At 35.1% G+C, this 21,375-nt stretch overlaps 3 protein-coding genes across 9 annotated transcripts; all 3 read right to left on the bottom strand.

The window, feature by feature from the left end:
- Window positions 1-382: 382 nt before the first annotated feature.
- LOC133692562 (uncharacterized) lies at window positions 383-4,048 on the bottom strand. Of its 2 annotated transcripts, XM_062113611.1 has the most exons (5): window positions 3,907-4,048; window positions 2,741-2,843; window positions 2,559-2,631; window positions 811-894; window positions 383-715 (listed from the first exon to the last, which is right to left on the bottom strand). In XM_062113611.1, the coding sequence occupies exons 2-4, from the start codon at window positions 2,823-2,825 to the stop codon at window positions 846-848; spliced, it is 207 nt and encodes a 68-aa protein (XP_061969595.1). In that variant the 5' UTR covers window positions 2,826-2,843; window positions 3,907-4,048; the 3' UTR covers window positions 383-715; window positions 811-845. The 2 variants fall into 2 exon arrangements, with proteins under 2 accessions (XP_061969595.1, XP_061969596.1); XM_062113612.1 differs by lacking the exon at window positions 811-894.
- Window positions 383-15,918, bottom strand: LOC133692560 (probable serine/threonine protein kinase IRE4). Of its 6 annotated transcripts, XM_062113605.1 has the most exons (20): window positions 15,772-15,917; window positions 15,152-15,458; window positions 13,807-13,901; window positions 13,482-13,697; window positions 11,800-13,083; window positions 10,938-11,110; window positions 10,593-10,845; window positions 9,783-9,875; window positions 9,437-9,577; window positions 9,261-9,353; window positions 8,581-8,773; window positions 8,415-8,500; window positions 8,191-8,279; window positions 7,232-7,283; window positions 7,047-7,103; window positions 6,124-6,273; window positions 5,538-5,612; window positions 3,907-5,142; window positions 2,559-2,631; window positions 383-715 (listed from the first exon to the last, which is right to left on the bottom strand). In XM_062113605.1, exons 1-18 carry the CDS (start codon window positions 15,772-15,774, stop codon window positions 5,050-5,052), a joined length of 3,453 nt encoding a protein of 1,150 aa, XP_061969589.1. In that variant the 5' UTR covers window positions 15,775-15,917; the 3' UTR covers window positions 383-715; window positions 2,559-2,631; window positions 3,907-5,049. The 6 variants fall into 6 exon arrangements, with proteins under 6 accessions (XP_061969589.1, XP_061969590.1, XP_061969593.1 ...); XM_062113606.1 differs by lacking the exon at window positions 15,772-15,917 and having other exon boundaries at window positions 15,152-15,608; XM_062113607.1 differs by lacking the exons at window positions 383-715; window positions 2,559-2,631; window positions 3,907-5,142; window positions 5,538-5,612 and having other exon boundaries at window positions 6,189-6,273; window positions 8,169-8,279; window positions 15,772-15,918.
- A 2,627-nt stretch (window positions 15,919-18,545) lies between these two features.
- LOC133692211 (uncharacterized membrane protein At1g75140) lies at window positions 18,546-20,928 on the bottom strand. Its single transcript, XM_062112989.1, has one exon. The coding sequence runs from the start codon at window positions 20,688-20,690 to the stop codon at window positions 18,723-18,725; it is 1,968 nt and encodes a 655-aa protein (XP_061968973.1). The 5' UTR covers window positions 20,691-20,928; the 3' UTR covers window positions 18,546-18,722.
- Between the last annotated feature and the right edge of the window lie 447 nt (window positions 20,929-21,375).

Genomic DNA, 21,375 nt, shown 5'->3' with positions numbered 1-21,375 from the left:
ACCACTCGTGTTGGTTCCTTTTCTCTATTCACTCTGCAACCACTTGCTGGTCGAGGCGTTAGAACTGATTTCCAAGCTCGCAGCAGCAGGCTGCAATGCTTTTTTTTAAGGTTCAAAGCTGCACGTATGCAGTTGGTAGTTTCTGTTTGTTTTTGTCGTACTTGCAGTTTGCATTTTTTCTCTAGTGTTTGGTTAATTAATAATTTTGCATAGATTGCACTTGAAACTTTCTTGAAAGCTTGGTTAAAAAAATCTATAATTCATTATTGTTTTTCAATCTATTTTGTGAATTTGCAGTGGTTAAAAGTATTTTATCTTGAAAAATATTAAATTGATTTTTTTTAGTAATTTTAATGCACAGTATATTTAATGTATTTTCAAGTGTATTAAAGCATAAAATACTTTTAAAAAATATATGTATCACAGTACCAAACAGAAACGCCAGGAAGATTCAGTTTGTGAAGCTACATGAACACGAAATTCCATCAATTGCAATTGATCGGAAAAGTTTCACGATCACTGTAGAGAAGAATGCATTCTTGAATCCTTGCAAAAATTGAAGACCGAGATTTGTAATCATTACAAAGATGGTGCATAATCAAGCCCAAGAAGAGCACTAAAGGTGAAATTTTCATATCAGACTAGATCCAGGGGCATGCCACTATCGCTTTTTCCCTTGTGATCCGTTCACGTTACCGGGATTCACCCTAGGTGCCTGAAATCAAGGGGAGGAATCAGACTGCAATTTTCTATTTCTTAGAAAAAAGAATGAATTTAGGGACAAGAAGCAGCATTTTAGTATCATCTTACAGTGCCTGCTTGAATATTTTGACTGGACAGCAACATTATGTTCCCCAATTTTTTAAAGGAGATATCGTCGGCCCAACCAATCCTCTAGAAAATGTTTTCATTTCATGGCACGGGGGGACACGGAATGATTACCCAAACGACAGAGTAAGATTATTTACAAATCAAAGTTGAAGATCGGAAGCAGATAACTATCTGGAAGTTCATCATTCCCACATGCCAACTCATTCAAATTTTGAAATAAAGAAGCAAGAAAAATATTTTGTTCACTCATGCGCACTGTTTGTAGCACTGCATACAAACAAAGCCATCGGATATCGAATATCGATTTACTGATCCACGATTTTTGGAAACATTGCTGATCCAAATGAATTCTTAAATAAAGTTGATGTAAGATGTGCATGGATTGCCATTAGCAGTGCAGTTCCATTCTAGACAGGTAGCAAGTAATTCAGGATAGTATGGGGAAACCTAACAAATGTTGGGGATCAAAGCAATAAACGAAGATTACTAGAAGAATTGATGAAACTGACAAAAGAAAAGCTCTTAAAGGTCAGGCGTGTGAGAAGATAAGCAGAGTGCAGAATGCATAGGGAAAGCAGTTTAGTCTTCGTTCCAGAGAGAGGGCAATTGCAAGCTATGGAACTTCTTGATTGTTAAGGATTAAGAAAAGGCCTCCAATCACATAACATTACCTTGCAACAAGCACTAAGCAAAGAGATCTCTAACACTAAAAAGCAATGTATGCATGGAATATCAAAACACTTCGGGCAATCAAAAATGGATGTACTGAAGAAAAAGCATCCTGTACTGGGAGCAAGGAATTGCTTGACAACCTGATATAATTGAAATTTCTACTACTATGAATAATCCTAGTAAAACACCAACAACACGTGTTGGCTGTTACAGGTTGCTATTTCAATTCTAAAATCCAATAACACAAAAGCTTAGTTCAATATACAAGGCAATGATCTGTATGTGTATCAACTTACTCACTAGAGGGGGGGAAGGGGTGTGGAATGCAGTAGGAAGTAAAAAATTCAAAGACAACAGAATAATAGAAAAGATTTGTCTTTTGAGGATTTGGAGCCGAAGTCATTAAATTCCTGACAAATTGGATACTGGACCAGCGAGATTGCTTGAACTAAAGCCCTAACTTCCCAGGTGACAGCTAAATCTCAAGATACTGGCCTAGTACTGCTGTAAACATACATGGGCATAGCTTCTAATATCCCCAGATTTCAACAGAGCGAAAATAAGGGCTAAGATGAAAGAAACTCAATGGGAGGTCCAGATGCAAAGTCTAGAACTTCCAGTTTCACTGGAAGCATAAATCTTGTTAAAGATCTGGATGGTTCTATGAGGGTATTCTAGTACCCCTTTCCAAGTGGAAAGAATAATAATCCAATCTAACAAAGGAATGTATTAAATCCAGTCTATGAATTCTTCAAGCATGCCAAATATCCAGAGCTCAAAGGGTGTGTATACTATCTATTGCGACCAGTTAATCCAATCCCTTCTCTATGACACAACTAAACTATGGTGGCTACAAACAAGTGATTGCCCCCAATATGATATTAAATCAACTGGACTCGGATTTGGTCTAATCGAATCTTTAAAGAAAAATCAAGTTAGATATGCAGGGATTGATCGAGTTTTGAAAAAGTTATATCTGAAAGAATTCCAAGTTCAAAAAGTTGAATTTCTGGTGATTCAAATTCAAAGATGGTGAGAGTATTGATCCCACTTACCTCTTGCAAAAGTCAGTGACATATCGCGATCCATTGTAGAAAATGAACCACATCAACACGATCACCAGAATATCTGCCAAAGTTTAGGAACTCACAAACTCGAATTATATATTCAAAATGAATTAAAACAGAAAGATGAAATAAAACAGATCTATCTGATCAAATAAAATAAAAGAGGATACTGAAAAGGTAACGCTCCCACCAATCCAACATGAAAAGACCAAAAGTGACATTATAGAGGTAGATCTTCCGTTGAACCCAGTTCATAGCTCTTGAGCCTGAAAACTACAGGAGGTTTGTGGGAACCAGTTAGAGTCGAGCTGATTTTGTTAAAGTCATTTCAAATAACCAGTTAGAGTCAAGCTGATTTTGTTAAAGTCACTTCAAATAAAAGAGGATACTGAAAAGATCTGTTGAGAAAGATGAGAGGTTATTACGTTGTTAATGTTTGAAAGAGCTGACTTCGGGTTTAATATCCTACCATTTCAAGTACAATTCCTAATCAAGTTAAAGAAATTTTGATACGTCTAAAACAAAATGGATACTGATTCAATTCCATAAAAAAAAAACAGCCAAAAACAAAATTAAATTAAAGACAAACGAAAACAAATTCAAGCAAGAAATTAAAATATTCAGAAACTGTAGAATCAGAAAATTAAGCGGGCCAATCTCTTTCCTTTTTTTTTTTTTTGCTAAACAACTAGGAATGGCAATGGATCGGATTGGGGACGGGTTTTCACCACCTAATTCTGACTCAGAATATTTGCATCCACCACCCGTCTCCGACTCCAGGTCAGCTAGTAGCTGGGCACCCGACCTGATCTGGTTTTCTTTAAATCAATTTCTCAAAGATAAAGTCCAAGCTTAAATTAAATTACATCTCCATTTATAGATCATAAGACCATCAAATATAGTTCGAACTTCAAATCCTTGTATAAAATCATTAAAATCCTCCATGAAACTTCCGCATTATATTGAAAATTAAAATCTTCCAAGCATCATAAAAATAAGATTTCTATAAACAAATCGAAAATCAAGAAACTGTTGATTAAAGGCAACTTGTGCTACATTAAAGCAAAATCAATTAGTATCAGCAAGACAAGTTACTGATTGCAAATTCTGTTGAGTATAGACACTAAACAGTAATCCAACAAAATCTCAAATTGCCTCGTAAAATACACATTCAGTATTAAAAGCCAATTTCACAAAAATTCACTGTTGTTTGCAGTTCTCGGCAAATTGGAAGATAATTTCCAAAGAACTAATTCAAGCGCGCTATAAAACTGATGTAAAATTTCCGTCATCCCATAACATTGAATATCAAAATGTTATTCCGCTAAATGAGTACCTGTTGGTGCTGGAGACGCTGGATGCTTCTGTTTTGGGTGAAGAGGTTATAGGAATGAGGACAGGGGAGTGAAGAGCGGTGGGTGGCCGGCGAATGCACTCAACCAGAGGGATCTGCTGTGGATTGTGACGAGTGAATTGTGAGCTTGAGGGAGGCAGGGATTGGCTGTTTAGGGCTAGAAATAGAATCTGGTCGTGTTTTTTCCCCACAATTCTTCATAGATAAACCCGGTTGGGAGATGGTTCGGATAAATTCTCTATCCGCCACTACATCTGTCCCGGTCAAATCGGATTTCTTAATTTATATAATTTTGCAAGTTTTATCTGATTGTTTATCTTGTCAAGAAGTTTCTGCGTTTCCTTTTAGCAGCACAACTTGCAGCATTTGAGTAATTTATTGTTAACATGTGTTGGTGTTTGGCCTTTTTCTAGCAGCCTTCGTTATTACTGTATGAGATGTCTTGAAATGTATGAATGTTTGCAGTTCTTTGCAATGTGTTTAGCTTGTCGACTGAAAGATCAATAGAGTTCTTATTCTACTCTTCTTGCTGTTAAAGTCCTTGTTTGCGACCTTTTGTGCTCCATATGGCCTCATGGCACTTTCTGATGTCATTTCAAATGTTTTTCAACTCAACTACTGCTGCCATTGGAGAATCTGCTGTTAATGGCCGCGTAAACCTTTTTACCATGGAGTTTGCATAAAAACCCTGATGTTCCATTCATCCAGGTCCTTTCCGCCTCCCCCTTCCATGTTCTGTTGAATCGATGGAACTGGAGCAGCAGGAAAAGAAGAATACAGGTAGAGATTTCAGTAACGATCTCAAACAGGACCGCAACAAAGAGAATCCTGACATTTCCAGGGTGTGCTTGCTTTCGTCCCAACAAATTCAGTCGGTGAATTCTCAACTAAATTAAAGCAATGAAAAAGAATAATGCTTTTCTTTTGATTTAACTATATATTTACAAAAAGAAAGGACATCTTCCCATTTCATTCCTACATGATCAAAGCTATGAGCTGCGATTTATACGAGGGGGAGAGGACTGAGTAACAATTGCTGCTCCTCTCACTTGATTTCCCTAGCAAATAATCGTTATGAACACTGTTACCTGTAAGAATGTATCCATCACGGAACACTGCAGTAAACTATGTGTTTGGCGCAGCTCTAGATGGAGAGAACTTTGCAGGATCCTTTCCTAAGAGCACGTCATGATTGATGGACGCCAATTGTGACAGATTCTGCATCAAAATTACATCTTCAATGACCTCGTTTAAAAAACAAACAACCTTCCATGGGGAGTCTGAAATTATGTTTCACAAGCCTCTTGCAACATGAAAATTTACATCATCCAAATGTTTAAACAAGCTATAGCAGCAGTTGCAATAAATTAGAGTGTAAAAGATAACACCCTATAGCCAGCAGCACCCAGGAACATGATAATCCAACAAGGCCCATGATTATTCTGCCCTTTCCCCAAAACTCTCATCTAGTGGATAGTACGTGTGAGTGACTGAGCAAAGCATGTGGTTTCAGTACTAAAACTTTTGGATATCCACTCAAAGTTGGTCATACGATGTACAGGAATTCAATAAATTAGAACATTTCATCTTTAGCAACTTGCAAGTTAGCTTACCTTGAAAGAGAAATTTATCAATGAGATATCAAGTGGAGAAGAATCAAAATCTGCAAGGTCACCACATTCATCCATCTGGCAAAAGAAATAGAAGACAATGAAACAATTGCAATCATGACTTCTAGCATTCATATGAAAATGGATAAGAGACATCAGCTCTCGACCAAAGAAAAAAGAAAAAAAGAAAGTGTTGTAGGGACTAGATTAGCGCCATTAATGCGAGTCTAGCGACAGAAAAAGTAATCTTCATGCAATCACTCAAGTCTATGCAACAACACTTGTAGCTGATAATAAAATTTGTCATGAAAAGACTTTGCCGTAAAAATCTTGAAAATACAATATCATGCAATGGATAAATGCCCAATTCTTATATAACTCCTTGATGTAGTATCCATAAAAATTATCAAACCAACTATTACTGCAAATATAAATATAAGGCATCCTTCTGCTAATATTTTCAAAGACCAGCCACCTGTTCCCTGTTTTGTGCCAGAGGGGTGGGGGGCAGACCAAATCCATTGATTCAAATAGCACAAGCAAGATCCCAGAACTTAGCAGAATCATGAAGATAAATTAGGTTTCCTACCTCAACACCAGAATTTGAAGATGAGTCATGCATGTCGCTGTCAGAATGGCTACTAGCATTATCATTTGGCATTCCAACAGACATTTGAGGAAACCTTGACACAAAATAGCTCGTGTCATCTACACTGTTAGGGTTTGGAACAAAGGCAGCCTATGGACAAAATTAGTGATAGAAAAGTTAGCAATAAATAACAGATTCCAGTGAAATTATTTTAAAAAAAAATCTTGCTGGTATCTATCAAAGTTTTAAAGTCAGGCATGCATAATTTTTTTATGCACATATAGAAACATAAAAACATTATGGAGTGGCCTAGTTGATGCCATAGCTCCACTTAGCAATAAACAGCAGATTCCAGCGAAATTATTTATAAAAAAATCTTGCTGGTGTCTTTCAAAGTTTTATAGTCAGGCATGCATAATATTTTTATGCACATATAGAAACATAAAAACAGGATGGAGCGAGCTAGTTGATGCCACAGCTCCACTAAGCAAACGGGATTAGTACTTGTATACTTGTTGAACTTGGCCTCAGAAGAAAGCATTTTCACTGTGCACAAATGATGTCAGGTGTTTGCACTTGGAATATATTGGATTGTCTACATTGTAAGAAAAGCCCAGAAGAGATTATAATGGGATGATTTTGATACAATCAGATTTAAGACAACACATTCTTGATTAGTAATATTCTCCGGCTGACCTAATCTTCACATAAATAACTTTTTTGGGTAACTTTGATTCCTGTTCCAGCATCAAATGACTTGAATAAGGTAATTGTAACTCATAAACTCCACAAAAACTTCTGCTTGCAAGGATGCAAGTGACAATGTAGGGGGAATAGAGTGACAGCATGATTTTTGGTCATTTTGAACTTGAGAACTATGAATCTAAACCTCCCATTATGAATATGACAGTATGAATTCACACCTTTTGCAGAGCAAGGTTGTCCCAATCAACTCCTCTGAAAAAAGGATGTGCTTTGACCTATAAGATTTCATAAGCAAGGCACAATAAAAGCCAATTTGAAAATTCATTAGGTCATCTTTCGAGTTTTAGTGGCCCAGGGAAAATATTTGATTCTTAATCAACAAAGGTATACAGTAAAATACAACCTCTGTCGATCCATTTGCTCCTAACCGTTGACTTGGATTATGAATAATCAACCTATATAGAAAAGAATTGAAGCTGAATGAGTAATATGGCAGTGTAAAGTTGAGTCCATTCTTTGATGATAACTTATACTACAGTGTACACAAATAGCAACTTCAAGGCATAGGTAGTAAAATGTGAATGCTAAACAAATCCTCCATCACATCAAAATGGTAGAATTTGCATTTCATTAATTGAAAAGCTACGAGGTAATGAAAAATAAATATGAAAATAACATTGATAAGGGTGATGTTAAGCTAAGGTATGGTGTTGCCAGGTTTCCATGAGTAAAAATTATAAATGGTTGGACATCATAAATTTTGGAGAAAAAAATGAGAATGCTTATAATGATTATGCAAAGAAGTCGATTTTGGCGTTATACTGGAGCCTTAGGCCCCGTTTCCAAGAAACAAACACAGGAAAGTTTGAAAAGTGGTTTCCCGGAAACAACTTTCCAAGAAACAAACGCATTCTTAGTTGACACTGAATTATATAAGGGTATATAGAAGTCTCATTATCGGTGTAATTTATTTAAAGCTACAGGATACAAGCTTCTAAAATTATCAAGCACTGTCCTAAACACATGCATGCAGAAGATCTGAACTTGCAAATCTGCAACTTCCTGTTTTTAAGCATCAAATGAGTAGGGAAGATCGCCCTGCAATTTATGATTGATGTTTACCCAATTAATCAATACTTTTCTTGTCCAGGACTTCTATCTATTTGAGCTATCAATAATCTTCTGGTGGTAGCATCCCATAGTCAGTAATAGTTCCAAGCCTTATTTAATATATAGGAACACTTGTCATTTTCTTAAAAAAAAAAGGTGAATTAGAAACTAAGATAAATTCCATTGTGTCAAGGGATGGAGAAAATAGAAGTCATTTATCGACATCTTACAAATTCAAAGCTGATTGCCAACCTGTTGATCAAGTCTTGGGCCTCATATGACATGTCATCAGGAACAGAAGGCCAAGGGATTTTTCTATTAAGAATGTTGTCAAAGATTATCTGTGGCCATGACAAGACAAAAAACTTAACACAATTAATTTTGAGCACAGAGTATCTTTTTTTAGAGTAATATAAAGAAATTATGTCCACTAACAGCATCGAGGAAAATCAAGAGAACCTTAAATATAAACATACCTCAGGACGTTCAGCAGTGAAAGGTGGAATTCCAGTTATAAATTCAAATAAGATTATTCCAACAGACCACCAATCTGCAGCATAACCTGCATGAATGCCAGAAGGCAACTTCACTTGCCTGGTAAAGTTGAGATGAATATAAATATTAGTTTAGGTAGAAAGTAACCATGCTCAGTTCCAAGAAGAATTTCAGGGGCAAGATAGTCAGGCGTCCCAACTGCTGAGTGCCGATTTCTGTCCTCTGTTTGTTGAGCATTTGGATTAGGAGGATCTGAAGATGCATTTCTATCTGTATCAGATCCTGATAAATCAATGGTGCTGTTTATAAGGCCAATTTTTGATAATCCGAAATCTGTAAGCTGGTCACAAACGCAATCATTAGTACATCACCAGTAGCAAGAACTGAAGCTGATGCAGAACACTCAAAACTACAAGATATAGGGATAAATATGGACATTTTATTTGATGCATATTAGATGGGAATCACCTATCTGGCAAGAAAACTAAAAGGATGTTTCCAAATGTTTTAGCCAATAGATTCATTCAATACTCCAGTTCCTAAAAAGCGCAATAATATATGCGCAAAAGCAACTTTGAAAGTGCACTAGGTCAATTCTGCAACCAAGAGAATATATATAAATATAAACTATTATCCCCCATGCGAGCGGATTGAGAACAACAATTATTTATGCAAGTGCGCATCATCAAAAATGCACACAGTGTATGTGCTCACATCCACCACCTGCACAGATGCACACATTCCAAGGAGACACATGCAAATATGGCTTATTAATGATTTTATCAATTTGTACATGTAGAAACAGTAGTGAACTTTAAAGACCAGACCTTGATGTGCCCATCATGTGCAATCAATATATTGTCTGGTTTCAGATCACGATGCACAATTCCATGAGAATGGAGATCCTCTAAAGCAAGAACCTGGAACAGACATAAGCTATTTAAGTTGAGATACAGAACTTAAATAAGCATATAAAGACATTCATGATTTTGTTCTAACAGACCAGTTCTGCAATATATATACGAGCTATATCTTCCTCAAGGCAACCAACTTTTCTCAGCAAAGAGTATAGATCACCTCCAATAAGATACTCCATAACGAGATACAGGTTATCTCTGCAGGTGAATGAATAAAAAAATCGAACCTGCAATGATAAGACCCATGTTTTTATAGCCCATTCAAATACAGAGGTTCAGAAGTTCTAGAAACAAAATATTGACCATCATTTTTAATTGGCTAGCTAATGATAGAAAGCAGGTTCAAGAAGGTATGGAAACGACCAATAAAAGGGGTTGTGGAAGTGCTCAAGTTCAATGTAAATACGAAAGCAATCAAGACTTGAACATTACCACAAATGGATTCCGAACTGTTATCAATATGTTACGCTCTGCTAATATGCGCTGAACATCATTCTTGCGTAACATATCCAATTTCTTGAGCACCTACAAAAGGCATTATATTATGAGAATATATACCAAAATAGTTGACCAATAATGGAAAACAGAAATGCAAAATTTGTAGAGAAATTACTTGCTGGTACATTCCATGAGAATAATGGATAAATAGAGATGCTTTTTAGTACTTCGACAAAGATCTATGAAGAACACAAAGATTTATAGATTACACCAAGCTGCGTAGCTTCCATAATGACCCATTGTTCAATAAGTGATATGGGTAGAATTAAACTGCTAAGATTTAAGGCTTTGTTTGGTAGAGCTGATAGGTGATAATTGTTTTACATTAGCAATAAGGTGGAGAACACATTAAAATGCACATATTAAAGTCACATTTCTAGCTCATACAGCTAAACCTTAATTACCGCCTAGCTTAGCTAATTCTCCTAACCTCCCCAACTTGATCCATGATTTTTTAGCCTTTTTCTACACTCTGTAGTGCCTTCAAGTTCAAGAAAAAAATGTCATTTTGCTGCAATGGTACGTATTCATTTATATAATCAGGTGCTGCATCAGACCTTTTCTGTCTCAACTCATCAACCTGGTACCAACATGTAGCTTGTGTACTTATGCATAGGCCTCCATTTTTTTAACATTGAGCACAAATCAATTAGAAACATGGAGCTTGCTGCAAAATTTCCATACAAAGAACAACTTGCATATGCCTTACTTGCAAACCAGCTGGGGTTGGCATTGATTTTTTACCTTTATTGCAAATAGATCTCCTGTAGTTCGTTTGCGTGCAAGAAAGACTTTTCCAAAGGCACCTCTACTAATTGGTTTAATGATTTCAAAATCATCAATGCTCGTCCGCTCTTTATTTGATACATGCACAGGTGTCGATGCCGCACTGCTTTGAGATGCATTATCAAATGGAAGTCTCAAGTTTTCCTTAGATCTCTCATCAATAATTGGACTTTTTGTATCCATTAAATCACAAGCAAGTATATACTTTTCCCTGCATATGTCATAGGAAATTTGACATGAATAATTCAACAACTTGAGGGTTGTAGTAATATAAGAAATCTCTTTCAAATACTCTTGAATTACCGCAGAAGTTTCTCTATTCGGCCTCCAAAAGTGTCAATTACAAGAGCTTTGAGTTTGCTATGCTGTAAAACATCCTGCAAATCTTGCATACAAGCGAGCAAAAATTCAGATGACCCTTCTTTTGAAAGATCAGTGCCTGCCACACAGCGTGCTATGTCTGCTAGGTCAATCATCTGCCGGAAAAAAAAAGAATATGATAAAGTGCAGATTCAGTCTTCATTTAACCTTGTAAGAATAACTATGTCTATAAGGAACAAGAACTGAATGCTTGAAAAATACTAATAAATATACTAAAAGAAATGCTAATAAATTACCAGAAAGAATAGTTAACATGCTTCACTGCCATAAAATAATCTCAAAAGAAAGAATTGATAAGGATGCCATCATTAAACACTAAATGCATAGCACAAGTTGTGACTTTCAAAAACTGCTATCATGGAGAGTTGGCTGCCATGAATGATCCAATTTAGGAGAAAAAGAAAGTTTGATACCCCATTAAAGTAACATAACCATCCATGACATGATTACAAACCTCAAATGCTCAAACTAGGTCGAGCTTCAAACAAGTGAAGGGTGTTGGCCACCAACTTAAGATTGTTTCTACATTTTTCTCTAGAATTAGTTTTTTTTCAATTGCAACCATGACAAATTCAAAGCTTGATTAAGCTGTTGAATCAATGGCTACAAGTGAGTGACACAAGATAACCTCTAAAATGGAAAGTAAAACCAATTCTTGATAAATGATATTGCTGGTGAAGTAGATTGTGCAGTCTCAGAATCTAACTTTGTTCTCCATGTAAGTTTCATTTCTGAGATAGAAGAAGGTTTTCTAAATAAAAAACTTCTGCTAGAACCAACTAACCTGCTGGACATCTTCTAGCTCAGGAGGATTGTTGTGCTCTAACCAGAAGGAATCAAAATGACCAGCCCTGGGGGTATTTGCGGAGGAAATCGATGTCATGCTCCCAGCTGGTGAGGATGCACCATGGTAGGGTAACTTTGCACCCAAGTGGCCTTTAAAGTTAACAGAGGGGGAGTGAGAATCATCTATAAACGCAGTGTCCATCTCATGTATGTCCTCAAACATCCCTTCAACGCCTCTATTTCTCCATTCACTTATTTTGGGAGACTGACCTTCAGTAATGACAGAGTTTGTACTTTGTACTCTCAAATTTTCAGGACTGCCATATGATGGATGAAAATTCATATTGCGCGAGTCGATAATCTGCTCCAGTATCTCTTCAAGGTTTGAGAGGCGTTCATCTATGTCTAGGAAATTTAAGTCACATTTATCTGCATATGCACATATATAAGAATGGGATTCGAGATGAGAAATTGGAACAATTTCTTCGCATATCCTACAGATTACTAAATCAGATCCGTCTAGAACTCGCCCCTGGTTGTCAATAGGATCATCTAAATTTTGTCCCTGCTCATGAAGCGAACTACAGTTCTGATTGTAACTAATATTCCCAGCAGAACTGTTATTGCCCTGACAAAAATGTTGCACTTGTGAAACTGAGTCATTTTTGGATTTTTGTGATTGCAACTTTTGTTCCAAAAACAGAGAATCCTTGTTGGAATTCAAGTCACTCTGATCAGTTGGCTGTTCAGAGCAGCAATATATTTCTGCAGGGAGAGAAGACGCAGCAATTTGTCCCTGCAACTTTTGCTTTACATCAACTTTCTGATTTAAAGCATAACCACTATCAGAATCAGCAATCCCACGCTTGGCAGCCCAGCTCATTTCAACAGAAGGGACACTTTCCAGACATTTTTTCAATTTACGAAGAGATTTCTCATCAATTGGTTCACTGTCTTTCTGGAACTGTAATAGCCTTGTGCAGCGTGTCAATATGAAAAGCATGCGAGTAAACAGCCACTTGAGGATTCCTGTTTGACACTGTTGCCTTTTCTCTGTCAGATCTTGAACAATGTCTTCACATTTCGTACGAAACTGTGAACACTTCATCTCCATACAGAATCGAGACAGTGTCAGAAGATCTACAGCCAATTTCTGCTCTTCTTGCAAGGAGAAGTCAGTTTTCTCAAGGACATCCATGGCATCCCCGATTAAACTAGCCAGCTCTGTGTTTGCTACTGCTTTAGCAGCATCAAATCTTGAATGCAATGAACCCAACAGCTCCTGTTATCAACTCATGAGATAGAGAGAAAGAAAGTAGTAAAATTATTCTTGATGCATAGAGTCAATAGAGTGAATTAAGATTTTCATCAAAGAAGCACATACATAACAGAGAAGTCTCCTTTTGTTTCACAGACAATGCAAATAATTCAAGAATCTTTCGAATGGGGTTTTAATCTGTTTATGGCATACCAGTAGTCACTTTTTATATGATATAACCGTCATCTCTCAGAGAGATAATTTAGAATATATGGGTCATAAGAGATCAACAATGGCCCATTGAGAAACGGGAAGTTAATAACCTGTTGAAGTAACAGTCTGTTGAAATATGACTAAGAAATTGATGCTACCATTAAAAAAAAAAATTATGCATCACCTAATCAATTATTCTTTAAGTATACCTTCAAATCACTGTAGCTATGAGCCCGTGGTTGGGCAGGAGAAATGCCACCCTTTGGTCCTAATTCATGGGAAAAGCTTTTTAAGCCTTTTGACACTTTACTCCGGTTTGGATTCTCTGATGAAGAAATTTCCTCGTTTAAATAATTGCATCCACTGGTAAATTCAGTTCCTGCACGCTCCTTTCTATCAGGCGTCTTAGCTTCCAAATTCCCCTCCTGCCGAAGAAGATGCGTGCTTAATTAGTGCTTCCACTAAAGTACAGAGTCCAATCAAGCATAGAAGTACTACAAACAAACCTCAGAAGGATGCTAACCCCAGGCTCACCTCAACATTTGGAGAAACATCATTAATAACTTGAATGGATTCCTTTGATAAATAAGATGTGATCCATTGAGCTATGCTCTTTCCTTTACGGGAATCTTCAAAGAACATGAAAATAGAAAGTTATTTCAATTCAAGAAATAAACAGCAGTGTGGTATCAGATTGAATTGTTCACTAAAAACAGATATCTTATTTTACACAAATGATCACAGAAGGAAAGTGAATCTGTAGAAAGCCTTCAAAGAAATTTCCCTGGACTAAAATATTAGCTTTTCACCAACAAGTATAGGATTCCAATCTATTGGAACAGATGTCACCATATGGCATAACCTTAAAAGGAAACCATATCTCGTTCATTCCTAATAAGAAAGGAAGGGGATATGGTTTACCTACCACCACTCCAGGAGGGCCATCAACAAGAGGAAGAACAATATATTTGATCCTGCTAGTGCCAAGGACAAAAACTAAAAACTTAGTCTTGGCAAACAAGGACATCACTACATTTTAACTAGCCATTATGCAGGCATATCCATCTTTATAGATTATGCTCGATATCCAACTAACAGAATCCAATTAGACCTTAAATCAATTTCTTCAGCTCTGCAGTGTCTCCCTCGCCAAATAATTCATTTATCAGCGAAGAAAAAAAAGTACTTCACAATTAGTTCTTATCCATAAAAACCATCCTCAGTACCTTCTTTAAGCTCCATCAAGAAAAGAACCATAAGCCATGCTGTCAACTCTTATTTTGACCTAACTTCTCGTGAGCCTTAAACATTTGATAATTTCACACAAGCACATGCCTCTATAGTGGGACTCCATAAAAGAACACAAAAACTAAAATTTCACACCAATCCCCTCACGTTTTCCTCGTTATCACCTTATTACAGTAACATTCTCTTCAACAAAAATTTCATCAGTTGAGCATTCCCTATAACTTGTTCAGATGAGTTGTCATCATTAATACCCACGCAACTAATTAACCCTGAAAATTGCTTTGCAGCTTGAAAAATCTCAATCAACTAGGAATTGATCAAATCAATTTTACACAGTTCCGCCAATCGGATTCCTATTTTAATTGTATTACTGCTTAATATATATATATATATATATATATATATATATATATATATATAGTAAATAACGAGCTGGCTTTCATTTCCTTCATCCAAAAAAAAAGGAAAAAAAAAAACAGCTGAGTTTCGTTTCTATCTCTAGTAAATAAATTAGCTTATCCTTCTTTACTGACTACTAATTTTAATTAAGATTCATCTTAACTATACATAATTAACACCAAAAACAACGGAACAAAATCAATCTGAACTTTAAAATAAAATAAAATCGGACCTGCTTTGAAAGAAGCGCTCTTTCCACGACCCTGAGCCATCGGTTTCTGTTTATCCTTCACAGGAGGCCTTGAAGAAGCTACGACATGAGTCTTAGACTCAGTCAACTCGTCAGGTTTTGAGCTCAGTTGTTCCTTCGATGATACTCGTCGAGTCTTAATCCGATTCAGCCCCGTTGGAATTCCATTAGTAGCCTCTGCTGTTAATTCTTCGCTGCTCGGTTCCGTCATCTTAGAAATTTCTTCGAGAAAAAAGGTAACAAACCAGTTGACACTCGTTTTGCTCTTGCGATCTTTTTGTAACGGAAACTAAAAAAAAGGACAGAGCCAATGGAGATACAAGCCAAAGTTAGTTAGTTAGGATTGAATTGAAACGCCCACGCAAGAGTAAGGAAGGGTCGTTTCTGGTGGTTCGTTGGTTTGCTTTGTTCTATTCAAACTTTGAGAGAGAGCGTCAAAACATAATATACTATTATTCTTATGTTAGGCAAGCCTTTTTTTAAAACAAAAAAAAAATCTTTTTTTGTGACTGTGGAGTTCGGTTTTATGATTAGGAAATAATTGAAAAGGGAATAATTGAAATTATTAAATAAATCAGAAATAAAGATACAAAGCTTCTCACCATGTCCTCGATGATCCGTGGAAATGCGATCTGTAAAAAGTTTGAGTTTCTCTCTTCTACCTGCTGGAAATCTAAGGAAATTCCATTTCCATAGAAGAGAGAAACTTGAGAGAAAATTCTCTACTTTTTTATATATACATAGAAACACAGAGTTTAAATATGAGGGGTGATTATGGATTAGATTAGATCCCATTCAAACCCGTAATCCGCTTTAATCGTTCGTTTTAGGACGGAAAATAATTTAATTATTTTCTTTTTTAAAAAATAGAATTCTTTTTCTTTTTTATAAGGTGGAAATAGAATCTAGTTTGTCATGTTCGACATCAAGTATTTAATTTTAGGGTATAAAATGTGAATGGGTTTTATTATGTTTATCAACAAAAAAAAAATACCCATAATATGAAATTAAAAACAAAATATTTAATCTTAGTGTATAAGTATCACTTTCTTCTACCTTGAGTTATCTAAATTCTGGTCCGCTGAGTATGGCATTGGTATCCTTCCACTAGGATTGGATAGAGTCTTCTCTTAGTGCTCTCAACATCAAGTGGAGGACACGTGGATTCATCGGTGGAGGGGATTATACATGTGCAGTAATCAACACCGAACACATATTATACTAGATATTAAAACGCGAAGGATACCAGCACTGTTCATGCACCCACTGACCCACAGAGTATTTTTTTTGACAATTTATTTTGTTTTTTGAAGTTTTATTTTAGGTGCTTATGATTTCTTAGTTAAGTACGGGATTCAAAGAATAATAACTCAAATGAAAAGGGATTCAAATATAAATAGTATTCCAAAAGTTTTAATAAAAATATATTTTAGTTCTTTAATTTTCAAAATAACACAAATTATATGTTTTTGATACTTTAATTTTTTTCAAATTTAATTTTGATATAAAAACTTATTATTTTATTTTTTTAGTTCCTGAAAGATGAGAGGGGGTCGCTAGATTTCGACAATAGAAAGAGAAAAATATTATTGACACTAATTTATACCATCAAAACAATTGTTGTTTATATTAAATGGTTTCATTTGATGAAGAGATTTCATATTAGTTTTTTTAACTTTAAAGTTCAAGAAAAAATATATATGAGTTCGGTTTAATTTTTAATTTTGGGTTGATTTTAGTTTTTTATACAGTTTTTTTACGTCATAGTTTGTAATGGTTCCAAATGTGTTTTTAGATGTTTTTGGTCAAAATTTGGTTCAAATACTAATTTTTGGATCAAAAAAACGTAAGCTATGATTTTTAAGCTATCACATTGACTGAAATCTGATCAAATAAAATTAGTAAGATGACATGTTTTTTTTCCTAGATACAGCAAAAAATAAATAAAGGCTCAGTTGTGTGCCCTGACAAAATGGATCAAGCCTAGTAGCTCATGGCTTTTGCTTATTTCTTTTTTGTTTTTCTAAAATATTTTTTTTATTCTTTTTTAAAATCAATGCTTTTTTATATGGTTCTTCTCTAATTTTTCTATTTATTTATATTTAGATTAATACATGTTCTTTTTTTTATTTTGTTTAGAGAGCATCTTTTAAATGATAATTATATTTTTGGTTATGCATTTAAAATTTAAAGAGTTTTTAAGATTCATCTATATTTTTTTTATCTTTTGTTTATATGAATTTTATTTTTGAAAATAAAAAAAAATATTATTTTCAGATAATATTTCTAATATGTACAATTTTGTATTGTGTTTTTTTCTCTTTTTATTTTATTTAATCAATTTAATTTATATCTCTATTTCTATTATTGTTTGCTTGAATAAAAATATTATTTTAGTAAACAAATTTAGCAAACACAACATAATAAATATCTCATCTTGAGAAATTAAATATCTTGTTTTATATTTGTTTCTTAATTTTTTTATTTTTATTTTTATTTGTAGTTATCGTTTATGGTTTTTTTCATTTATTAGCACGCATAGCTCTCGATTTATTTGATTATATATATGCATAAATTTTTTTATTTTCATTTAAAAAAATACAAAAACATGTTGAAAAAGCTTATGTCTACAATTTTTTAATTTAAAAAAAAATATTTGACCCGCAGTGAAATACGGGTAAATATCTAGTATTTTATAATTATCTGTGTTTTTTTGTTATAATTTTTTTAATTTATTTTACATGAAAATATATTAAATTAATATTTTTAGATGATTTTAATGTACTGATATTAAAATTAAAAAAATTAAAAAAATATTATATTGATTATTTTCTATTAAAAAATACATTAAAAAAATTACATCACAGTATCAAATATATAAATAGGCGTGATTTCATCAAAGATAACATTAGAATTGATGTTTTCTAAAATAATTATTAAAATAAAAACTAAATGTTTTTTTTCTTAAACAACAACTAAAAGTACAGTGTTAGGGGACGAACAAACTCCAACTCGCATTCCTCTTAAGATTGTGGATGTGATATGTTTTCAAATCCAAATCAGGATGCTCGACAGTTGTATCAAATTTGAAGGGTTTAATACGTGATTGTTGCTGTGATTTAAAATATCTTTTAAAGATTTTTTTTATTTAAAAATATATTAAAATAAATTTTTTTTTATATTAGGACATCAAAGATATTAAAAAATATATATTAAAAAATATATATTAAAAAACATCAATTTAATATTTAATATTTTATCAAGCTATCCATCATACTTTTAAAACACAGTTTAAAGCTCACAAACAAACAGTGCGTAATCTTTAATCTTGTGCTGGGGGGCAAGTTAGATCAGGTAAAGACTAGTCTCCATGACATGGGAATAACATCTTATCCATTATTATTAACCTTGTGCGAGTGCGACTACAGGCTAATTAAGTTACAACACTGAAGGCTCAAACGGCGCTGGTAATGCAGAAGAACAGTCCAAGGACGAATCTAAAAAGAATACCAACACCACAAGTTGGAATGTTACAGCAAATTTATCCTGTAACTCAATTGCTATCATCCACAACTTGATTGTTTGCATATAGATTCTCCCTTCTTTTAGGGTAACCTGTAGATTCCAGGGCTGGACCCCTAAATTTTAGCTCTGAAGATGCTCTGTAATTGGGATCAACAGAAGTAGGTCTAGCATTGGCATCAGCAGAACTCGGCCTGAAGGAACTGGTTGCTCCCCCGGGGTATCGAGAAGGAGAAGGATACCTCCTTGATGGAGGTCTCAGTCCACTAGCCCTTAAGTCCATCATATCACTGCTTCTTGAAGATGAATCTACAAATGACCTGTCTGCAGAGGCCGACGACCCTAATGGAGCTCCAGTTGTAGCAGATGTGGAGCTAAAAGGATCGTCAGGCCCCCACGATGTAAGTGCTTCCTTCTTCTTGGCAAAGAATTGCCATGCTCCAAACAGAAAGAGTATGAAGAACAACACGGGACTTGTCCATAGCATTGTGTTGAATTCTCCTTTAAATATTGGAAGGTTAGAACGATACATTCCCACATACCCACTCCCGAGGCCAAGAACAAGAAGTTTTTCACGGTCGCTCGCAATTAATGGTATCACCCTTCTTCTCTCGATGTTTGCATCTGCAGACTGATAATTCAGAAATGATGATTTGATCTCATCCAGAAGAGCAGAGAAGAGAAGGCGAGGCCCCCCAACCCTAACATAATGCTGAGATGAAACATTGTACACAAAAACCTTCTCTTCGTTAACAACAAACAAGTAGCCCTTAATCGATTGTAAGGCAAGAGGTCCATCCATGTCGAATTTTCTCTTGGATCTGACCCTGCATTTGAAGTTCATTATATCCCCTAACAACAATACATTAATCAAATCCCCATCTGATGTAAATCCATATGCTTTAGACCGTTCAGTGGCATCGAAAACATAATTCCGAGCAAGAGTTTGGTTCAAACCTTCACATTCAGATTCTCTGACTTTCATGCTCCTCAAATCTATTGACCCTGCACCACTTTCTGTCAAAAACAAAAGCCTTTGCTTCAAGAATGCAAGTGGTCTACTTGTGGGAATAGCAGAACCATGAACAGTCCCATTTTCCCTAAAAACCCTAATCACCCCACTAACATCCGATGACAAGATATACCTTGATCTGCCGACATGATGCACTTCCAAGATACTTATAGGTGAACCTTGTTCCCCATTCTCAAGGAACGCAAACTTACCAACATTTTCCATAGAAATTGTGCTCCAATCCTCCCCGTTCGACACATCACGAAGTTTATGCACCAAAACTGCCCCATTCTGATGCCCTGTTACCACAGTACTCTCATTCCTATAAGCCGATAAATACGAAACCATAGCTGTAATTGGTGAAGAAGACATTGTGTAAAACTCAACCACAACATCCCCATTCCTTAAAAACACATAAACCCTCCCTCTATCATCACCAACAGCTACATACTTGCTAAGCCCCTCATAATCTCTAAATGGCAAAACATGGATACAAGTTGCATCAGAATCTAATTTCACAGCAGACACGAATTGAAACCTCTCTGACCAAAATGGACTGTACTTTGTAACTGAAACAGCCCCCACTCTCTCTCCATCTCTAGTCTTGGCCTCTAATCCTTCTTCTTCAACTTTTTGAACCAATCTCTTACCATCAAAACTTCCCCGATTAACCCTTTCTGGCTCTTGATTCTGTTCTCTATCAACAGATGCTACTTTTGGTAACTCAGATAATTTAGGCTCTAATTTAGCAACTATTTCACTGAGGTTCCTCACTAGTTGTTCAAGTTTATTTAATAAAACTTCTTGTTGATTAAGCTCAATTCTAGAGTCAGTCTCGCGTTCACGATAAGGAGCATAGTGGATATCATGCTCGAGCTCTTGCTGGGTTGAGACGGAGCTAGAGTCTGCGAAAATTCTAGACGGGGAACAAGAAATGAAAAGCAAATAGAGGAAAAGGAACAACTTGCCTTGGTGGGTATTTGCCATTGAAGAAGCTTGACAAAGTTGTGTATCAGTGTGTTGCTGTTGACATATTTTGTACAGTGGAATTGCAGATCTTTGGTGTCTGGATCTAAATATTGTAGGGAAGTTAGCTGGAATCTATGCTAGTTTTGCTAAATCTAAGGTGCGAGACATAAGATATTTCGGATCAGAGGATGGGTTTTTTTTTTTTAGGTTATTCTTGACTTGTAGCATCCACGACCTTGTTAGCTGATTTCTAGCTAAATTATCAACATTAAAAACAAAATTAAAAGAAGAAGCACTTCTCCTTCTTTTCTTTTCTTTTCCTTTCCTTTTTTTTTTTTCAAGTCAATGTTTTTTTTTAATTTTATTATTTAATATTAAATTCATTTTTACGAGATTATCATACTCTCTCTCTCGATCGGATCACGAGTTTAATGAATTAACCTAATTAACTCAGGTTTTTTTTCTTAATCAATTTTTTTAAAATATATTCTTTAATTTTGGATTGATTGAGAATTAAGTCTTATAATTTGTTTTATTTACTTTCTATTAGGTTTTTTTGACCTCAACACCGAGAACAATGCTTAACGGATTAACTTGAGTTGAATTAGGTTTTTATGTTTTTTTTTAATTGATTTTTTTTTATTCCATTATTCATATTGAGTTGGTTGAAAATTGATCTTCATAATCTGTTTTGTTCAACTTT

This window comes from Populus nigra, chromosome 4 (genome assembly GCF_951802175.1).
Source record: "Populus nigra chromosome 4, ddPopNigr1.1, whole genome shotgun sequence".
Taxonomy (NCBI): Eukaryota; Viridiplantae; Streptophyta; class Magnoliopsida; order Malpighiales; family Salicaceae; genus Populus; species Populus nigra.
This window is presented reverse-complemented; position numbering and strand designations above follow the sequence as displayed.